Source organism: Spermophilus citellus (assembly GCF_964194105.1).
Source record: "Spermophilus citellus genome assembly, chromosome: 11".
In the NCBI taxonomy this organism is placed as follows: Eukaryota; Metazoa; Chordata; class Mammalia; order Rodentia; family Sciuridae; genus Spermophilus; species Spermophilus citellus.
This window is the reverse complement of record NC_138192.1, coordinates 31,940,238-31,963,956: the sequence shown is the minus strand read 5'-3', so window position 1 is coordinate 31,963,956 and position 23,719 is coordinate 31,940,238. Positions and strand designations below refer to the sequence as shown.

Genomic DNA, 23,719 nt, shown 5'->3' with positions numbered 1-23,719 from the left:
TCTGGTCTGGTAAGTGCCTACTGTGTGGTGGTTGTCATTTATATGCTGATAGTATAAGGTGATGTAAAAGTCTCAATTCTTAGACACACAATCCCTGTATTCAGACACACCAGCCCACATGGGACCCAGGCTACCAGTAGGTCTGGGTCCATCCCTCTACTGGCAGGGCAGACACCCACCAGAGCTTAGCCTCCAGCACAAGACCGCCCCTTCCAACCAGCAGACTACCACGGGAGGTCAAGCCCAGAGGCCCAGATCCACTCACACTGGCCTGTGCGGGACCCAGGCTCACAGTAGGCCTGGGTCCACCCCTCCACCAGCAGGCACCCACTGGAGACCAGCCTCCTGCACAGGACCACCTCTTTCCACCAGCAAACTACTGTGCGAGGCCAGGCCTGGCCCAGATCTGTCCACACCAACTTGTGCAGGACCCAGGTCCAGGGTAGGTCAGAATTCGCCCCTCCCCCCACCTGGGAGCCTAAGACTAACCCACTTCCATCTTGGGACACTGCAGTCATCCCATAGCCTTCCCCATGCAGTAGCCCCTAACTCTTTGACAATAGATAGGGCCTAGAAGCAGAGGCATCTCAGAGTAGGCATCCCAAAGAGAGTGTGAGGCCCACTCTTTCAGCCCCATCTCTGTAAGACATTGCTTCCATGTTGGGGCACCTTAACTATTATCTCAAGTTACCTTGGCTATTGCTGCCACCACCTTTAGATGCAGTAGCATACATTGAGGGACACCAACAGGTCTGGAAGCCCAACATCAAGGTGGGGTACAGATAATCTGCATGGGTACTATAAGAATATAGGGAAGAAACTTTAATATCTCAAATCCACATTGCAAGAAAGGAAGACACACAGGCAACATGAAAAATAAAAGGGGAGGAAAGTGCCCCAAACAAACCAGGACACTACAATAACAGAACCCATGGACAGTGAAGTTGATGAAAAGTCAGAGAAGGTGTTCAGAAGGTTCATAATTAAAAAGATCTGTGAATTAAAGAATGACCTAAAAGAGCAAATACAAGCAAAAACTTATCACTCCAACAAAGAGATAAGAGAGCAAATATAGGTAGCAGAAGATTACTTCAAGAGAGAGATAGAGACTCGGAAAAAATCCAGTCAGAAATCCTTGAAATATAGGATACAATAAATCAAATAAAAAACTCAATAGAGCACATAACCAACAGACTAGATCACTTGGAAGAAAGAACGTCAGATAATGAAGACAAAGTATACAATCTGGAAAATTAAGTTGACCACACAGTGAAGATAGTAAGACACCATGAACAGAACATCCAAGAATTATGGGATGGCATCAAAGACCAAATCTAAGGAAGGCACAGAATTTCAAACCAAAGGAATACACAATCTCTTCAATGAGATAATATCAGAAAATTTCCAAAGCATAAAGAACAAATTGGAAAACCAAATACAGGAGGCATACCGGACACCAAATGTACAAAATTACAACAGATCTACATCAAGTCACATTATATTGAAAATGCTGAGCATACAGAATAAGGATAGAATCTTAAAAGCTGCAAGAGAGAGGAATCAGAACACATAGAAGGGGAGACCAATTCATATCTCAGCATATTTTTCAACCCAGACCCACAAAACCAGGAGATCTTGGAACAACATATACCAAGTTCTGAAATAAAATGAATGCCATCCAAACTAGCTTATTGGATTAAAAAAAACTATGCCTCCAAGAAACTCATCTCATAGGAAAAGACATCCACAGACTAAAGGTGAAGGGTTGGTAAAAATCATACCACTCACATGGATTGCAGAAGCAAGCAGAGGTTTTCATCCTCATACCAAATAAAGTAGACTTCCAACTAAAGTCAATCACAAAGGATAAAGAGGGACACTACATACTGCTCAGAGAACCATACACCAACAAGACTTAACAATTACAAATATATATGCCCCAAATAGTGAAGCATCTATGTTCATCAAACAAACTCTTAAGTTCAAGAGTCAAATAGGCCACAACAAAACAATTTTGGGTGACTTTAACACACCTCTTTCATCAATAGATAGGTCTTCCAAACAAAAGCTGAACAAAGAAACTATAAAACTCAATAATACAACAAATAACTTAGACTTAACTGACATATAGAGAATATTTGATCCTTCACTGACAGAATACACTTTCTTCTCAGCAGCACATGGATCTTTCTCTAAAATAGACCATATACTATGCCACAAAGCAACTCTTAGCAAATATAAAAAAATGGAGATACTACCCTGCATTCTATCAGATCATAATGGAATGAAATCAGAAATCAATGAGAAAATAAGAAATAAAACCCACTCCAACACATAAACTAATAACTAAATAATATGCTACTGGATAAACAATGGGTTGCAGGAGACATCAAGGAGAAGATTAAAAATTTTTTAGAGGTGAATGAGAACACAAATACAACATATCAAAATCTCTGGGACACTATGAAAGCAATTCTAAGAAGGAAGTTCATTGCATGAAGGTCATTCCTTAAAAGAAAAAAAAAGTCAAAAAATAAGTGACTTAACATTACATCTCAAAGCCCTAGAAAAAGAAGAACAAGTCAAAACCAAAAAGAGTAGAAGACAGGAAATAATTAAAATCAGAGTTGAAATCAATGAAATTGATACAAAAGAAACAATTCAAAAAATTGACAGAACAAAAAGTTGGTTCTTTGAAAAAATAAATAAAATTGACAAATCCTTAACCATGCTAACAAAGAGAAAGAGAGAAAACTCAAATTACTAACATATGTGATGAAAAAAAATCACAACAGACACTACAGAGATACAGAAGAAAATTAGAAATTATTTTGAAAACTTGAACTCCAATAAAATAGAAAATATTGAAGGCATCAATAAATTTCTAGAGTCATATAATTTGCCCAAGTTGAATCAAGATGATATACACAATTTATACAGATCAATTTCAAGTTGAAATAGAAGATACTATCAAAAGTCTACTAACCAAGAAAAGCCCAGGACTGGATGGATACACAACTAAGTTCCAAAAGACCTTTAAAGAAGAACTAATACAAATACTCCAATTTATTTCAGGAAATGGAAAAAGAGGCAGCTCTTCCAAGCTCATTCTATGAGGCCAATATCACACTGATTCCAAAACCAGGCAAAGACACACCAAAAAAAAAAAAAGGAAACTTCAGATCAATATCTCTAATGAACATAGATGCAAAAATTCTCAATAAAATTCTGGCAAATGGAATACAAAAATATATCAAAAAGATTGTGCACCATGATGAGGTGGGATTCATCCCAGGGATACAAGGTTGGCTCAACATAAGGAAATCAATAAATGTAATTCATCACATTAATAGACTTAAAGATAAGAATCATATGATCTCAAGAGATGCAAAAAAAGCATTTGACAAAATACAGCACCCTTTATGTTCAAAACACTAGAAAAATTAGGGATAACAGTAACATATCTCAAAGTCATAAAGGCTATGTATGCTAAGCACTAGGCCAACATCATTCTAAATGGAAAAAAAAAATGAAGCCATTTCCTCTAAAAACTGGAACAAGACAGGGATGCCCTCTTTCACCACTTCTATTTGACATAATTCTTGAAACACTGTCCAGAGCAATTAGACAGATGAAAGAAATTAAAAAGTTGCACATAGGAAAAGAAGAACTCAAATTGGCACTATTTGCTGATGATATTATACTATTCCCAGAAGACCCTAAAATTTCCACCAGAAAAATTCTAGAACTAGTAATGAATTCACCAAAATAGCAGGATATAAAATCAACACCCATAAATCACAGGCATTTCTGTATATCAGTAACAAATCCTTAGAAAGGGAAATGAGAAAAACTACCCCATTTACAATAGCCTCAAAAAAAAGTAGTTGGGAATCAACTTAACATAAAAAGGTGAAAGACTTATATTATGAAAATTACAGAACCCTAAAAAAAGAAGTAAAAGAAGACCTTGGAAAATAGAAAGATATACCTTGCTCTTGGATAGGCAGAATTAATATTATTAAAATGACCATACTTCCAAAAGCATTGTACAGATTTAATGCAATTCTGATCAAAATCCCAATGACATTCCTCATTCCACATAGAAATAGAAAAAGCAATCATGAAATTCATCTGGAAAAAGTAAGAGACCCAGAATAGCTAAAGCAATCCTTTACAGGAAGAGTGAAGCAAGTGGCATCACGAAACCAGACCTTGAACTATACTACAGAGCAATAGTAACAAAAAACAGCAAGGTATTGGCACCAAAACAGATTGGTAGACCAATGGTACGGAATAGAAGACACAGAGACTAATCACAAAACTACAATTGTCTTATATTAGACACAGGGGCCAAAAATATGGGTTGGGGAAAAGACAGTCTCTTTAACAAGTGGTTCTGGGAAAAGTGGAAATCCATATGCAACAAAATGAAATTAAACCCCTATCTCTCACTATGCACAAAACTCAACCCAAAATGGATTAAGAATTTAGGAATAAAACCAGAGACCCAGCATCTAATAGAAGAAAAAGTAGGCCCTAATCTTCATCATGTGGGATTAGGACCCAACTTCCTTCATAAGACTCCTTTGGCACAAGAATTAAAACCAAGAATTAATAAATGGGATAAATTCAAACTAAAAGGTTTACTTTCAGCAAAAGAAACAATCTGGGGGCTGGGGATGTGGCTCAAGCGGTAGCGCGATCGCCTGGCATGCGTGCGGCCGGGGTTCGATCCTCAGCACCACATACCAACAAAGATGTTGTGTCCGCCGAGAACTAAAAAATAAATATTAAAAACTCTCTCTCTCTCTCTCTCTCACTCTCTCTCCTCTTTCACTCTCTCTTTAAAAAAAAAAAAAGAAAAGAAACAATCTGTTTACATCTTGGGAGCAAATCCTTACCCCTCACACATCAGATAGAGCACTAACTAATCTTTAGAGTATATAAAGAACTCAAAAAGCTGAATCCCCAAACAACAAATAATCTAATCAATAAATGGGCCAAGGACCTGTACCGACACTTCTCAGAAGATGATATACAATCAATCAACACATATATGAAAAAATGTTCATCATCGATAGCAATTAGAGAAATGCGAATCAAACTACTCTAAGATTTCATGTCACTCCAGTCAGAATGGCAGCTATTATGAAGACAAACAACAATAAGTGTTGGCGAGAATGTGAGGAAAAAGGCACACTCATACACTGCTGGTGGGACTGCAAATTGGTGCAGCCAATATGGAAAGCAGTATGGAGATTTCTTGGAAAATTGAGAATGGAACCACCATTTGAACCAGCTGTCTCTCTCCTCGGTCTATACACAAAGGACTTAAAAACAGCATACTACAGGGACACAGCCACATCAGTATTTATAGCAGCACAATTCACAATAGCTAAACTGTGGAACCAACCAACGTAAATGTCCTTCAATAGATAAATGGATTTAAAAAATGTGGCATATATACACAATGGAATATTACTCATCAATAAAAAATAATAAAATCATGGCATTGCAGGTAAATGGATGGAGTTAGAGAAAATAATGCTAAATGATGTTACCCAATCCCAAAAAACCAAATGCCAAATGTTTTCTCTGATATAAGGAGGCTGATTGATAGTGGGATGGGGAGAGGGAATTTGGGAGAAATAGATGAACTCTAGATAGAGCAGAGGGGTGGGAGGGGGAAGAGAAGGTGCATGGGGTTAGAAATGATGGTGGAATGTCATGGTCATTATTACCCAAAGTACATGTATGAAGACATGAATTGGTGTGAATATAGTTTGTATACAGCCAGAGATATGAAAACTTGTGCTCTATATGTCTAATAAGAATTGTAATGCATTCTAATGTCATTTATAAATTTAAAAATATTTAAATAAAATAATCCCTGAATTCAGGAAGAAGATGGTTGACATCTCCAAGGAAATCTGAGCGCATTGCAGATTTCACACCTTGTGGTGTAATGTACCCTTTGGGCTATATTTGATGTCTTTCCACTCATAAAATAGAAGGGAAGATTTAAAGGAATCCATGTGGAAAAGGAGTTTTCGTTGCTATAGTTTCTTCTAGATCCTGACAATGGACAAAAATTACATCAGACTGGTTTGAGAAGCAGAAAATTCAGTCTACTTTTACTAATATGTCCAATTTTAATTAATGCTATGGGTTTTCTTTCATAACTTATTATTTTTTATCCATTCATATTACAAAATTTATTCTTAATAACATTATTATAATCACATGTATGTTTTATACTAACATGTATATTATAGTATATATTCAACATATGCATATATTTTATGTATGTTTGTATATATAAGTGTATATTATTTTATCCATTCATATATTATATATAGTAGGTTCTTTTTATCCTTGAGTTTTGCATTTGAGGATTCAAAAAACTGGGGACAGGAAACATTTGAAAATCATGGCTTATGAATTGAACATGTATCCACTTTTATCCTTGTCATTATTACCTAGTAAAATATAGTGTAACTATTTACATGGCATTTACATTGTATTACGTATTATAAGAAATCCAAAAATGAATTAAATTATACAGGAGGTTGTGCATAGATTATATGCACATCTATATCATTTTATCTAAGAAACTTGAATATCCATAGATTTTGGTATGCATTGGGGTCTTGAAACCAATGGATACTGAAAGATAAGTATACACATATACACATTCTACTACGTGTGTGTATGTATGTGTGTATCCATGCCCAACCCTATATATATACTTCTGTATACATTAATTCTACTTTTATATATTAAATATTTGTATATATTTTAATTTTGCATGCCCTACTAAAAATATACTGGATAGCATATATATGATTTATTTTATACATACATATATATCCATAAATAGAATCCATATAAAACAATATTATAATATCATTATTATCATCAGTGACATATGTTAGGTGTTAATTAATATCACAGGTTTTAATTATAGTCTGCTTTATCTATGTCAACTCTTTACTGATAGTGTTTGTACCTATTCTTGCCAATTTTTGCATGATGACTAACAAACTGAAGGTGCTTAGTAAATAGTCACAGAAGGGTTTGTTACCCATGAATTCATCCTATGTAGTGGTTTGCCACTATCATTGTATTCTAGAATCACTCAGAAAGCATTTATTTATTCACTTGATTGGCATCTTTGCTTGAGTCTCATCCCAATTAATTCAGATATTTGGGAGATAGGCTCAGGCCAGGCTCCCTGTAAAGCTCTCCAGATGATTCAATGGTGCACCCCTGGAATGAGAACCAGTGATACAATACCGGATAGACCTTGAGTTTACTCTCCTGTGGGGGGAGGGTTGGGACCCAGTGAAGGAAGGGAATTACGTGTTGGAAGAGGAAGTCAAAGCATCCCATCACTAGGACTAAGTCTATTCAACTTTCAGGATTTAGACTGTTAGGAGAGAGGAGAGAAGTGGAATTTCCCTATTCACACAGACATAGTGGCCTTGGGCTGAGGCACCCAGCCTCCCCATGAACTGGAGCAGGGTTATTATCTATTGCAGTGAAGACACTTGTTCCTAGTCACTACCTCTCCAATAAGGAAAGAGCTGCCTATGACCAGACCCATAGTTTCTCAGGAAATGCCCAGGGGTTGAATGGAATTGAGACAAACTATCCCAGCAAGCCCTGTTGGAAACTCTGAGTCTCCCCAACTGCTTCTTTCTGAAAGAACAGTGGACCTCTTTGCTCTACTCCAGTTCTCTATCCTGCAGTGGGAAAGACTTTTTTGGTTATACAAGTCTGGTTTCTTTCTACACATAATGCTACAAGGCAGTCATTCTGAGCCTGCTTCACAGATAAAAAGCTGAGATCAAGAGCAGGTAAGTGACTTGAAGTAACTCAAAGTAACTTGTTACTTTTATAAGTGTTACAGTCTGAACTGTAGTGGATTAGTTTCTCTTTTTTCTTTTTTTTCTGGTTGGATATTTTTTTCATTGTTTATATATAACAGCAGGGAACCACCATTTGAGACAACTATCTTTCTCCTCAGTCTATACCCAAAGGACTTAAAAACAGCAGACTACAGGGCCACAGCCACATCAATGTTTATAGAAGCACAATTCACAATAGCTAAATTGTGGAACCAACCTAAATGCCCTTCAATAGATAATTGGATAAAAAAATGTGACATATGTACACAATGGAATATTACTCAGCAATAAAAGAGAATAAAATCTCTTTCTTCTTTCTACTTCACCCTCTTTAATCTGTACCTGTGAATCAATTTGCTAATGTGCTGATTGTGAATGAGACTTATATTCAGATTAATTAGGTTTGAATCCAAGTATTTTCTTTCCTAGCTGTGTGATTTGGGGTAAATCATGCAACTTCTCTTAGCCTCAGGGACCCTACTTGAAGTAAAAGGTCACATTGCTTATTCTAAAACAACTTTGTTACCTCTATCATGATATTGGTAAAATTATTCATAAAATTTGTAGCACCGAATAATCATCAAAGGTCAGTGTTATTATAAAATTTTATTAATATTTTTCTGTTATCTCTCTAACTGGCCATTCTTTTGCTTTTAGAATAATGCAATCATCCCTTGGAATCTATAGTGGTTTGGTTCATGGTCCTCCTCTGGTACCAAATTCCGTGAATGCTCAAGTCTGTGGTATAAAATGATGTAGTATTTGCATACAACGTATACACATTTTTGCATATATACCTTAAATCATCTCTTTGATGATTTATAATATCTCTTTGATCTTTATAATATCTCTTTGATCTTTACAATCTTTACAGGATGTTGTAAAGTGCCAGGTAAATTCTTGTTATCCTTCAATGTTTACAGAATAAGGAAAAGAAAAGAAAGTCTGACCATGTTCAGCACATAAGCAGTTTTTAATAAATATTTTTGAGTGTTCAAATATGAAAAATTGTCTGTATTCTTAAATGGCTTTCTCAAATAAATTTTGACCCTTGCTGGCTTTTAAATTACTGGTCCCATTATATTCAAAAATGAAATATAAATGAAAGCTTTCACAAATTAAATCTTTCACTACTTAAAAATACACACTTAAAAATTACAAAATCACTTATTAAAATGTATTCCAGGATGCAATGATGATTCAACAATGAAAAATTTACTAATGTGGTTGGGCTAACATACCAATGAAATAATGGTCAAGAGAAATTAATATGAACTCTAAAATAGACCCTAAAAGGGTCTTTTGAACATTCATACATTTTTTTCTTCACCTAGGAGAAAGTTTATAACTTTAATCAGATATTCAGATGTTATCAGATAATTAGTCTTTAAAACTAAAGCAATTCAAATATCACCTTTTCTATCTTTATATCTCTCATATACATTATAAAAATCAACACCCATATATAATTAAAGTATTATTCTATAGAAAGGGAGACTATTATAGATGTAAATGTTTATTTTCTGGTTTTCAAATTCTCCTATAGTAATGTCCAGACATCCAATATCGCATTTGTTAAGGGCATTTTATATCAGAGACTAGTTCAGAGTGTCTACCCTGACTTCTGTCAGCATTTGTAAAGTTACATACTAGGTACTTAACCACAGTTATCTCCTACTACTAAGATTATAGATTGAATTCTTACTTTGAATTTTAATGGTATTTTGAATACTCTTAAAGATAGCAATATTAGTTTTATAGTAAAATTAAAGTTGGGAATTTTAAATAAACTTCATTATTCTATAAACTTGTTATGATAACATGTTTGGGTAGCTATTTATGTTAGATACACAAAGTATAAAAATAAAGCAAAAACCTTTTAAAAGTCACTTTTGCAAAGGCTTCTTATAATAAAAAAAGGCATTCTCTGGATTTCTGTTATGTGATGGGAAGTATGATTCTGTTAAATTTTAACCCTGGTCCTTCCACATCTTCTGAACACTGCCTTTGGACATGAACCCAGTATATGAAATGATCACTTTTTCTCCTGTGTTCGTGGTGTTCTCATTTGGCACTTGGCGTGGGGATTTTGTTCCTTCTACTTACCAACTCTCCAGTTGAGCTGAGCTGCGCTGGGGGTACCAGTGAGATCTGAGGAGCTGGAAAAAGCCATTGGAGACAGCAGGGATGCTAATGGGTCATCACAGTTGTCTAGAATGATAGGAAGAGAGAGAAAAAGAGATTAGATGGCCCATGAAGAGGGCAATCATGACATTAACTACCATCATTTATTAATCACTTTCTCTGCATAAAGTCAAGCCCCACTTCCTTCCTTGTGTTATTGCATCTACTTCTCACAAGAAGTCTGAAGGACAGGTGTGATTTTCTTTCACAGATGGTGACAATGAAGCTCAGGGTTTCTTGCAGGTTGTCTGTGGTCCCAAGACTCACCTAGGAGTGTTTCATCCACCTAGGTGGGTCTGACTCCAAAGCCCAGCTATCCATTCATTCCTTTAATTGACCATTTGAGCAAAGCATTAATTAATTACACTTGTACTTATTCTATAGAAAGGGAGACCATTATAGATGTAAATGTTTATTTTCTGGTCTTCAAGTTCTCCTATAGTAATTGTATCTAGAGGTATAAGATTGTTTCAAATAGCTAACTCTCTGCTTTGTGAACACCACTGGAAAATAAGTTACTCATCTTAGCAGCCCATTTATAGTTTATACAGCATTAGGGAATAGTCTCAGAGGTTATTTTATAGTCTTAAATTTGATATTCACTTCAATAGCTACCATCCCAGTTATTCTAAATGTGATATGCATGTTTTCTAAGGCTTCTTTGATAAAATCCAAATATGAGACAGGTGAAGGCACAGGTATAGGCATGGTACTGACTCCTTATATGTCCCTCTAGATTGATATGAATGCCATGACCATCCAATTTCATATAGAGGACCCTGTCCTTCACTCTTAGAATATTGACACTTTGGTTACAATGCTGTACCCTCTAAAATTCATATTGGGATTGAATTGCCATTCTAGCAATGTAAACAAGAGAGAACTTCAAAAGATAATTAAGCTGTAAAGACTCCGTTCTCACTGGTGGGTTTTATGCCTTAAAAAAGGGCTTTTGGGAATGTGGTCTCCTACACTCTTGCCTTCTACCATGTGATCACATGGCAATTAGCTCTTGTTAGATACTAGAACCTTCATATATGACTTTCCAGTTTCCAGAAATGTAAACCAATACATGTCTATTCATTATAAATTACCTAGTTTTAGGTATTCTGTTAGAACAGCACAAAAGTGGCTAGAACAATAGATCATCTTAGTCTTATATAATAATTCCTTATTTTGCTTTTATCTTCCACTAGGTAGCACACTCTTTGTGGGCTCCTAGCAAAGAATCTGCAACATAATAGGTCCTGAAGAAAAGTTTTTGTAAAGGATGGTATGGTGAACGATTAAAGAAGAAAGGAAGAGAAGAAAGGATCAATCAATCAATCAATCATCAGCCTCACAGTACCAACATTCTTTTCCTTTTTTTTCCATGTTGTAAAAAATTGATTCTGCAGAACATTAAGAGATGACTTCATGAGACCTAGACATACCTCATTCAAAACAAAATCAAAATGTGCTGTTCAGTTTGCAGGTAAACTTCTTAGGAAACTTTGGTTTGATACGTTTTTAAAAAACATTCACATTGGCTCATGCTTGATTATCTAACAAATTCTTAGAGACCTGCATTTCAGCTAATTGCAGGAAAAAGTAATTAGAAGCATAAGAATTAATTTCTTGTTTGTTAAGAGTGCTAAAAAAATCAACTGGCAAAGTGTATTTTGAGTTCTCTCCAAACAGAAATGTTTGAAAAATATTTTGAGGTATTTGACTAACATGAGACAACACCAGATCCTCACTGGAGAAAGAACATAGATGTCACTACTTTGGTATCTCTGTAGTTTTGGTCACTCTGTGAACAGAAAGCAAAGCATGTGACTGCTTCACTCTTGGTATAAGACACAAATGTTAGGTGATGATTGCTCACCTCAAAGCACTTGCTTGAAAACACATTTTTACTTTATGTATATATCAGGAAACAATTTAAACATAATGTGGATGTTGCAATTTACTTCTGACTCTTATCATCAGGAAATATCAGATAAATACAGAAAAATGAACCTTAGATGTATATTCCAAACACACACACACACACACACACACACACACACACACACACACAGTTATCAAATATAAACACAGAATTTAAAATTCACTACTGTGTTATGAGCTTCCCTCATTGACCTCTGTAGTTATCACTATCATTCCATTTCATAAAAACACCTTTCCATCATTTTGCAACAACTCAAGCCCTTCTGACACCCAAATCCACAAGAAAACTGTGAATCTTTTAAAGGCAAAGAAACCTATTTATTATAGCATTTATGTATTTCTAAAATTTTTAATATGCATACAACTCTGCTATCATTTTATTAGGTTCTTATATTCTATGTGTCATCAATGCCTTTTGAGTTTGGTGTTCCTAACCCTATTTTACCTTAAGCCCTTTCTTTTTAATTTTTTTTAAAATTTGTTTTAATTAGTTATACATGACAGTAAACTGTACTTATGCACTTTGATATATCATACGTAAATGGGATATACTTTCTCATTTTTCTGATTGTACATGCTGTGGAATTGCATCTGTCATGCCGTAAGCCCTTTCTTATAAGATTTTTTATTGTACAATTAACCAGTTGTGTTTACTAATGCATACACTATACTACAGCAGAATCAACTATACTTCTGTAGAAATTTCAAGTCATCTCAAGTCACACATCACTCAAGAAACAACCCTGAAGTATAATTTTTCTCCTCATATTATAGTTGTCCTTGGAGGAATATGTTAACTATTAAAATGCCCATGAAATATTAGAAATGGATGTACCCTGGTCATTTAATTCAGTGCAAATATCTGACCTGATGTTGTGCCTATCCTCAGAGAAACATTAAGGACAGAGCTGAGTAAAAAGCTTTCAAATCTTACAGAGCTCATAGACCTACCAGAAATATAAAGATGTAAACAAATAAAGAAACGGGGAAGTTTAGGAAATGTTCACTAAGCATAGAGCCCAGTTGCTAAAACTGGTACTCACTGTCTAGCCTTTCAGACAAGTGATCTTTGCCATCTCCTCCAACCCTCTGCCCTTCCCTCCTTCACAAGGCACTGGCCTTAGGGAGGACTCAGCTTCCAGGGCCCAATGGTGTCATGGCAAAGCCGTCACGCTTCCTCCTCTGAAAACGGCTTGCCCTGTGTCTCAGCCTCTGAGGTTAATGGTTCCGTTTCAGAAATAAGTAAATACATGAAACACAATCTATGCCAAGGGAAAGGCCTAGATGAGGTTTTTTATTGTTTTAGGGTGCACCCCCTCACACACTCTATGCATTTCAACAGTGGCTTTGAGAGAAACTATCTGAACTTCAACTCCTTGCTCAAAATAGGATAAGAGTGGGAAATTTTCAAATTAGAAAGGAAGAAAGATGACGTCACTCTCCATCTAGAGCAGAGATGTAGTTCTCTCTGCCATCTCTAAGTCAAGTAAATAACTTGATAACCTCACCTAAAAGAGACTGGAACATGACTCTTCTCAAAAGTGTTTACAATATAAACATCCTAAATCTAAAAGTGGGTATGATTTTAGACAGGGTTCCATTTCTTAAAGCAGAAGAGAAATGACCCAGCATACATGAAAACAATCATTAGGTTTTGTTTTATTTCATTTTATGATTTGGAATAGCCTGGGGTAGTGGAAAGTATCTGGGTGTCTAGAACTAGGAGATTCTGGTTCGTAGATTTGTTTCTTCTTTTGACTCAATGATTCAATATAATAGATTCAAGTGAATTCAACTTTATTTTCATTGTCTGTAAAATAAAGAATCATCTCTGCCAAATACATTTATAGAATCATTTTAAAGATGGAATTAGAATAGATGAGGGAAAAAAAAACCCAACTTTTTGTCAAGTATAAAGCCCAAAATGAGAACAGAAAGTGGTATATGAATTGCTGGTAATATCTTGCTGTAATTGAGAACAACTATTTTAACAATCTTATTTCTGGGATCTCATTTTTGTACCATGAAACCTGCCCAAGAATTGGTATCACAGATAGCTTTTTTGCACTAAAGACTTACAGTGGGCCAGATGAGCAGTAGAAGATGAAGTGGAGGGGAATGAGGGGGTGAAGGATCACAGAGCCTTGGATCTGCAGCCTCCTGGAAGCTGGCTCGACATCACACAGAACACATGGCAGGGAAGGAAGGAAAGGAAATACCATCTGTTCCACCCCTCCTGCCTGCTTCCAATAAGCAAATCTATGTTATCGTTCAATTTCAGGTTCCACTAGCATCTCAGCCTTCTGACAGTGAGTCTGCACAATGCTAAATCCATCACTCTCTCCTCCAGAAGTGTGTGTATGTGTTTATCTGTATTTAGAGAGAAAGCTGAAAATGTGAAGAAACTGTGGTCCAAAGGGAGGTGTTTAAAGTTTAGGGAAAAAAATACTCAGGGACTAAACATCAGGTTTCTCTCCTACCCACTTCCAGTGGGACCACTTAGGATAGACCTTAAGCATTTTCCCAAAAATTGCTTTCAAGAAAAAGGGATTTTCCAAGAAACCACGGATACATTGGTGTAATTGAACATTTTCAAAATGAGCTTTCAAAAATCTTCTTCATGGGCCTTTTCTCCCAACCTTTAGATGAAATTAAAAAGCAATTTTCAAAATGCAAACCCTGATTCAAAGGTGACATATGATTCTCCATTTTTCCTAAGAAAATAACTACCGGGCCATCTTCACTGTTTTTCTTGATAGCACAATGGTCCCCACCTGTTGCACACTGTCTTGTGCAGATAAAACCCCACACCTGTGAGTGAGACTGAGGCTCCTCTGCTGTTACAGTTCAGTAGCTGTTTATGCAACCCCAGGGCTATTTGCAGATAATCTGCCTTGTATTCATAGACTAAAAGAATTTCAGGACCCAGAAGTCACATCTACATTTATTAAATCTAAATCTTTGCTTCACAAATGAGGGACGAGAATAACACTGTTCAGGATTATCCAGATAATCTGTGGACCAGCCTGGACCAAAACTCAAGTTCATTCACTGTCTCCTGATGACCACAGGGTCAGTTACCTGCCTCCTTTTCATAAGGCAGGTAATCACGAGTTATATTATTCTTCAGAAGAATTGTTTTAATGGGTGACTTTTTATTTGTTTTATTTTTAATTTTTTTTAATTTCTTTTTTTCTTTCTTTTTCTTTTTCTTTTTTTTTTTTTTTTTTTTTTTTTGCAAAAGGAAAAACACCATCTCATTTCCCAGATAACAGACAAACATTGACAAAGGACAGTCTATCACTTTCAAAACTATTTGAATCTTTTGGCGTTCTTTATGTCTTCCTTCCTCACATCCTAAGTCCCTCATTTCCCTAAGGCCAACAGACAAAAAGTAAAGCACAATGGGAAAGAAAAAAGAAGTAAGAACAGAAACATAAATGAGACTTAATGTGACTGCCTATGAATATATATTTGCATAGATACTTAAGCATTTTAGTATTGCAATCTGAAGAAGTGGGGATAATTTTTTCCTTAATATATGTGTACAGTTCAGTGCTAGAGGTCTCCTATCACATTAATTAAAAGATGAAGGGACACACACCAAAAAGAAGTCTGGGTAATTACGATATTTACACAGCTTCTTAGAAATTATCATTGACTCTTTAAGATGATTCTACTTTAAGTAACATTTTTTTTGTTGCCAGCATATATTTTTATTCATTATTATTAAAATACCAATTGAGTTACAGATGGTGCTGAAGTGAAATTGTTTGCACCATCTTGATTACCACAGTAAATTGTCTGTATATGGGGATTTGGAGCTTAAAAGATTCACTTGTATTTATAGGTAAGATAAAATTCCCCTTAGCACCGCACACTTAATGGCCTACTTTGTTTAAAAGACATAAACCATGCATTTTGTAGAGTGCCTACAATGGTGCTTAGAAGTGATAACTCATGCTTTTAGCTCCATTTATTTCCCCCCTTGCTACCTATAATTTCACTTAGCAAACAACAAAAATAAATACTACAATATTATATTTGAGTCTGACCCTGTCGCCCTTTTCTACAAGGAAACCTCAAAAGATAAATTGCTTCATAATGAGCAGACCAGAAAACAATAGCTCTCTGAAATAAGTCATGAAAAGAAGGTCTATGCTGGTCTTCATCTCCAAGCCTTTACAATACCTGCTTTTTGACCATCTGCTAGACACTCAAGGTGAGGCTTTTGCCATGCCAAGACAGAATAAAGTCAAATACAGAACTGAGCTCAAAAAACCAAGCATCTACATTTCTTAATAAAGAAGAGATTAAACATCTAGTTTAGTGGTAGAACTTGCAGTTAGCACGCAGAAGGCCTTGGCTTGGATTCAATCCCCAGCACAAAACAAAACATCAACAACAATAACACAACCAAAATTGCCTTTGTTTGTGAACAATAGCATGTAAATACACATAAATAACATTTGGACAGGAATCCAGGAGTCCTGGACTTCCCTTGCTTGATCTGTAAATAGGTCTCATTTTACCTTTAAATCTCATTTCAGATTCCTCAACTGTAAAATGACAGTGATTACTGTTCAGTTGTTCCCTTATCATACTTTAAGCAAGCACATAGTAGGTGTCATAGTTTTCCTCAGTTTCAATACAGTGGAAGGCTTATGGCAAATCCCTCAAACATGGTAGAGGTGGACATGCCACTCACAGCAGACAGATGGGGCACTGAAGGCTGCAGGAACATCCAGAAGAGGGTCTAGTCCTATCTAGGAATTAACAAGAGGCTTCTGGAATTTGAACCAAAGTCTGTGTGACACTGTGTACTGCTTATCTCAAAACCTGCTCTGGATCTCCACAACATAGTCCTTTGTCACAAACTGGCAGGGGAAGCTCCTGTTGGACTGACTACCTTGTGTGAATATTGCTCTTCTCTTTAATTGTGCAGAACATCTGTCCAGGGACGTTCCAGAGTTAGCGCAAACTCAATGGTTCTCAAACACCATTCTCTCTTGTATTAAAGTCTCACCGCCCATTTTTTTTTCCCTATACCATCACTGATTTTTGCTTTGTTTTGTTTTAATTCTCAGATAAAGATATCTTGTTCAGATCACACTGCTACTTGTTTTCCATTTCTATCTTTAAATCTAATTCATCAATGACTTTCTCAATTCAATAAATGATTCTTTTTTTTCTTTTTTCTTTTTTTGATGAGGTGTACTGGAGATTGAACTCAGGGGTATTTTACCACTGAGCCACATCCCCAGCCCTATTTTTTTGCATTTTATTTAACAACAGGGTCTTGCTGAGTTGCTTAGTGCCTCGGTTTTGTCTAGGCTGGCTTTGAACTCTCGATCCTCCTGCCTCAACCTCCCGAGTCATTTGGATTAGAGGTGTGCACAACTGCACCCAGGTCAACAAATGTTTCTTAATCCCCTCATATGTGAGACACAAAGTGTACTAATTATGAGAGGAATATAAAAGGTCCTGCTGAACTGGAATTTTTAAGATTATTTTTTTATTTTCCCTAAGATTTAGTATGTGGAACTACATGTGTTCAATAAATCTTTGTTAAATAAAAGACTCAGACCTCATCAAGTTTATTTGCTTCTTTTTACTTAGAAATATCTCACAAATATAAGCTCACATTTTTGTTCCCAAAATTTGATTCTAATTTATCCTTTTCACATATATGATGATTTTTGCAGTAGTCTTCTCAGGTAGACAGCAAGCTGCATTTGTATTAGACTTTTCCTTTTAGAACCCTGCTTTCAATGTGTTTCCTGGAAAATAAAGCATGCCAACCTTAATTTTGGCTTCTAGAGGTGGCACCATGAGAATGAAAGAGGAGAGAGGGGTTTGCACTTGGTAAGTCCTTGCTAAGCACAGTTTTGGCCTTGCTGATGGCCAAAGAGTAAAGCCCAACTGGCAGAGGTCAGAAGTCAGGGGTCTGCTGCTGAGAAGTCTGAGAATCATGCCCTCCAAAGTACCACCCTGATGGCATCTAAACTCAAACATGACCAAGTTATTAAACCCTTAAGGTTATAAATGGCCCTTACTAGGTTAATTTGATTATCTAGAGAACATAGAACATTTTTTATTAGGGTGTAGAAATGGTGAGATTTGTAGATGAAAAGAATTAGAAACTTCTGGAATATGAGAAGCTGAGAGTTGTGTCTAGATTTCTTTGGAGGATTTTAGAAATGTCTGATAAGGAAAAAAAAAGTCTTTGGAAAAAAAATGAAAACATAAAAATTTATCTATCTGAAAGTTGTTTCCTAAATTCAACTCTGCTTGTATACAACCCTATCTTCCCTATTTCCACCTATCAACACTATACAATACACACACACATACACACACACACACACACACACACGCACACACACACACACACAGCATTAGGAAATACAGTGCCAAATCTGTTTTAAAATTTATTGCATTTTTAAGCAAGCTGAATAAATGAATGGATAGGATAGTATGAATCACAAGACTTGGAAAATAGGAAAATGTAAAAGATAAAAAGTTTTGAAAGTTAACAGATAGAGATGATTTCTTTTCACTTTAAAAAGTGAATTGTTCAAATGATTATTCGCAGAATATTAACATGAGGGAAAAGAGTGGGAAAATTTTAAAGATATTGTTTCTTTCAATTCAGTCCTCATCAGAGTTGAAGATTTTCTTCTCTAACTGTGTCTTTCTCAGTAGAAATCTATTCTTTTTTTGAATACAAAGGGCTAAACTTCCAATAGCTAATCATGATCCTGTATTGAGTAGTTCTAAATTACTCTAAAATTCTTGGTTACTCAGGAAACCATAAACTTAAAGTGCAGCTCAATCAGTCCATACACAGTCATAGAATCCTCTTCATCTCATATGGATCTAGGTATAGTATTCCTCAAAGAATCATTGCAATCTCTTTGTGTCACAATCTGTTCATTGAAAATTGATGAAAATAACTGGTTAAAAGTAGAGGACTGGCCAGCTGGCTTCTAGCATAATCAGTGATCACAATGTCAGCTATTTATGAGTGAATGTGATAAACATGTACTGAAAGTTTGAAGAAGCATTGACATTTATTGGTCTTTGTAGATGAGAAAATAATGGCAAGCCAGAGACAGAGAAGTGATACTTTATGATAACTTCATGTATGTGTGCAAGTGTGTGTTGGGGATTCTATTGTATTTGTAAAGAGCTCAGATATTGGAATCCAGCTTATTCTGAATGCAGACCCTGATCATGCATTTAAATAATTACATATCCTTCGGGAAGTTATTTAGTCTCAATTTTCTCTGTATAAAATGGGAATAAAAATGATGTATGGGATTTCTGTGAGGACAATAAGAGGCAATTCATATAAAATATCCCAGTGATTGGAACACAATTGTACATACATTATTTTCAATTGGATATACCTTAGTGTCCTTCATTTTTAAAATAATGCCTTAGATTCAGTCACAACATCTTCAATTTCAGACAGGGTCTTTGAAAAGTGATGTCCCTGTACCCTCTACTGTATCTTTTAAAGTTTGCCCAGCTGCATGGTTTTAACAATTTATCATCTGTTCAAAATTCATAGAATAATTCTTTATTTATGCATCGCTTATGATCCTAGATGAACAGAACACACTTCCAAGTGTTATCATACTTTTTTTTTTTTTCTTGAGTACAACAAACAATCACTTAAGCACAGTAGTCTGGACTTCCTGCTATATGGTAGTTGGTCTGGTGACCCTTAAGGAGAAGAGGAAGCATGGCTATCATGCAGCATTACAGAAGTTGTGGCAAGATGGCATTATCTTTTTTTTTTTTTTTAAAGAGAGAGTGAGAGAGGAGAGAGAGAGAGAGAGAATTTTTAATATTTATTTTTTAGTTCTCGGCGGACACAACATCTTTGTTTGTATGTGGTCCTGAGGATCGAACCTGGGTCTCACGCATGCCAGGCGATCGTGCTACCGCTTGAGCCACATCCCCAGCCCATGATGGCATTATCTTTGCTCTCTCTCTCTCTCTCTCTCTCTCTCTATATATATATATATATATATATATATATATATATATATATATATATATATAATGTAGACATATTTAAATAATCCACCATGCTTTCAATTTTAGATGCTAAGCTTAAAAAGTAGGAAAACATCACTTCATGCAAGAAATACACATCAATTTTTTTTTTATGAAAGTTGGCTCTCATTTCACTGCAAAGAATGGGCTATGTATGTGTGGGCATATGGCAGGGGTGAGAATAAGGCAGCAGGGTAATGAGCAAGCAAGATTTGTGACAAGAAGAGTCAATCAGGGGATATGGAAATAGCAAAGAAGATGTAATAAAGGCCAATTTTTTAAAAAATAATGACAATATGAATGGAAAGAGGGTAAGAAAATCTAGCTATATTGTATGGGAATAATCATGACCTGATGAACTGAAAGGAAGGTATAATTGAAGGATTTCTTCAAGATTTCTGGTTTCATTGGTGATCTGTTTTGTTATTCTGAAGAACTGGGAAGTGCCCAAATCAGTTTCTAAAATTAATTCTCTAAATCAAGCGATACAGAAGTGATAAATGGTCATACATTTAAACAACTGTCTAATTATAAAGTTCTTCATCTATCTTTTAGATGAATAAAATAAGTATTATCATGAGACTAAACATTATATATCCCTATGTTTTTTGCTTATTATCAGATGACAAGCCATAAGACATTATAAGGTGATGCTTTCTTAATTGTCCAAAGACAGGTGAGCAATGCGTTCTATATTTAAGATACTGAAAAATGACATTGATCTGAAGTTGGTAGTTCCTCATGCCTCTGGAGTAAAATTACAGTTTACTAGGTTTTATTGTGAGCTGACTCTTGGTTATTTCATCTTCTGACACTCCTAATTTCTCAGTCTGTGCTGAGACTTGACAATCTATTGGCAGCATTTTGGGCATACTGGGTTCCAGCACTGTGACCCTCCATATCTGAGAGTTCTCTGTCCCTCCTCTTCATTGCACTCCCACCAACTCTTGCTCACCACACAATGCAAATGCTTTCAGATGTGTGCTTTGACGTCTCTAGAGAAGAGAACCTCTTTCTGCTTTTGAGATCTCTTGTGTCTTGTATTCTCCCTCCACTAGGAGGACCAACACAACAAGGAACATTTGTTTGGAAGATGATGTCAAACTAGTAACAGATAACTCTTTGAGAGAAGACCCTGTCTTAGTCATCATCCTGTCTTCATGACTTTTACAGTGAAGACCAAAAAGCACTCACTCAATAATTATCTATCAGAATTTTAAATAAGTAGAGGACAATCTTAAATTAGCACTAAAATCCAAGTGGGAACTAAAGTCTAGGCAGCTTTCTAAAATGCAAAATATTTGAGCAAATATTTATCTCATTTGCCTGAGTCACATAGGGGAATGAAAACAACACTATGCGTTCTGGAAGACAATATTGATGAGATTGTCATTATCATCCCTTACATGTGTAAGATTTCTAAATACATTCTTATAGCATCAGGTAGGTTAAGACAGTCAAGGTGGTCACTGAGAAGAGGAAGCATGAGTATTCAGGTCCCCCAGTATTACCTGGGGAGGCAAAGACATATTCTCTCCAAAATATTTATCCCAGTCACCAACACCCTCTCATTTTTCAAGAGCAGAAACAAAGTCTCAGAGAGTGCTGGGAACATACCTAAGAATCTGGAAGACAGCCTGATTGTGTAGCCTGGGAGTCTTATGAGCATGTAAGCCACATGGAATAGAAAGAGACTATCACATGGGTAGGAACCATCACCCTGCTTGTACATTTGTTACTGTATTAACCTCCCTGGTTAATTTAGGCAAATCCAGTCCCTCCTCTGCTTCATTAACCCTCCCTTCCTCTTTGGAAAATGATGATACTTGCCTCCCTTCCCGCCGCCAAGGTGATCATGACAAATGAGGATAATCATGAATCATCAACAGTGCTTGGCATGTAGAAAATGTTCAGTTAATAGCAGCTCTAACATTGTAATTATAATTGTCCAGTAAACCTCTGTAAATATTTTTGAGTAAGAAAATAATGTTTAGAAAGTGCACACATTTGAATCCTGAAGTTGAAACATCAAAATACCGTCAATTTGAATAATCATCTTTATCATAATTTATCACTATGTCTTTCTCTTAGTTTGGATTTCTGTATTTGGAGGGTGAAAGCAAATTATTTTTTGGCCAGGGTGGTCCATAATCTGCCATGGGTGATTTCCCCTCACCCACTGGTGCTGTTTGATCGGTGATGGAGAGATCTAGTTTATGTTTTGTTTGTTTGTTTGTTTAGAATATTTTTCTAGTTTAATTTCTTTACCAGAAAGAAGGCAACTGGGCAGAACTCAGGCTAAATCCCAAGTCCATCACTTTTTCTTTTTTCATTCTTTAATATAGTATTGTTCTTAAAATATATATCTGAGATAAAAGATGTGAGAATAGACAATAATGTATACATGGAGGTAAAAATTAACTATTCAGAGATACTCTGACTACCATATTTCAATTTTGGAGATACTACTTTTCACATTAACTAAAAAATCCTGGGTGTCATTTACTGGACAAGACTGTATTGTTCTGCCATTTGTTAAAACTCTGCACACTGGAGAAAGTTTGCATCTCAAAAGAGGGAGAGGCCAGGTTCCAACAGTCTACTTCACCAATTGCACTGTGGCCCTAAGAGCCCACCTTGTAGAATAGAATAGGATCCTTCAGGACTTTATGAAATGATCTTCAAAGCACTCAAGTACAATGATTTTTTTGAAACATCTCAGGCCTCTAGATAATGATTTTTTGGGGGACAGGCTAAAAATAAAAGCTCGTTCAGGCAAAATGCTCCAGCACGTTCTACTTTTCCTTGTAAAATAAATACTCTTCTTGCTCATCCCAAATTACAATTGTGATTCTTAAGCAAACGTTGACTGTAGCTATCAAGACATAAAATGCTATAAATGTTATATGTACATGTCCAGGTATTTGGTTCTATAATTTAAAAACATCAATAAAATGTAAGTTGTATTCAGAGTTTGCAAATCTGTCACGGTCAGATGAGTTCAATTTCCATTTTTCCCTCACCCAACCCTTCAAATTATGCATGAACAGATTAAAAATTGCAGGAAAATACATTGCTTTGTGTTCACTAAATATCTTCTATTTTGGAGAAAATCTTTAGCAATCAAATAACATGAGAAAAGACACACTGGAAAGCAATTATAACCCCGGGAAAATTTCATTTTATTGCTCAAGACAGAAAGTGGTGTATTTCAAAACTGTGAGCAAAGATTAATGGAGATGAAGGGAGTGGTAAGTGGCCGTGAACCAAGACATTTAACTTTAATGTCACTGCAAAACATGAGAAGTCATCATTTTAAGTCTCAATAACCTCAAACTGAAATGCATTCATTGCTTTTTCTTTCTTTTTTTTTTATCCACTCTACAATATACTTTGCCACTTTGCAAGTTGAATGATCCTGACAAGAAGTTGGTTTGAAAGTTCATTTTTTTTTCTTTCTTTTTTTTTTTTCTTCCCTGAGAAAGGTTAAGTTTAACTTTGATGACAGCATAGCTTGGAAATCTCCTGCCATGCATTTCCTCCAGGCAAGAAGGCAAAGGCTTTTCACTTTTTCTGTCAGCTTTAGCTCTATCTCAAGTGGTTAGGAGTCAAGCCTTGGAAGG

General features: G+C 35.8%; 1 protein-coding gene across 2 annotated transcripts in view; it reads right to left on the bottom strand.

The window, feature by feature from the left end:
* The window catches only part of CNTNAP5 (contactin associated protein family member 5), a gene marked incomplete at both ends in the record, with an annotated part of 785,818 nt that overhangs the window by 601,252 nt on the left and 160,847 nt on the right, over window positions 1–23,719 (bottom strand). For both annotated transcript variants that reach the window (XM_081262143.1, XM_081262144.1), the window contains one exon: window positions 10,020–10,124. In XM_081262143.1, the coding sequence (XP_081118269.1) occupies window positions 10,020–10,124 (105 nt within the window). The remainder of the gene's footprint in view (window positions 1–10,019; window positions 10,125–23,719) is intronic.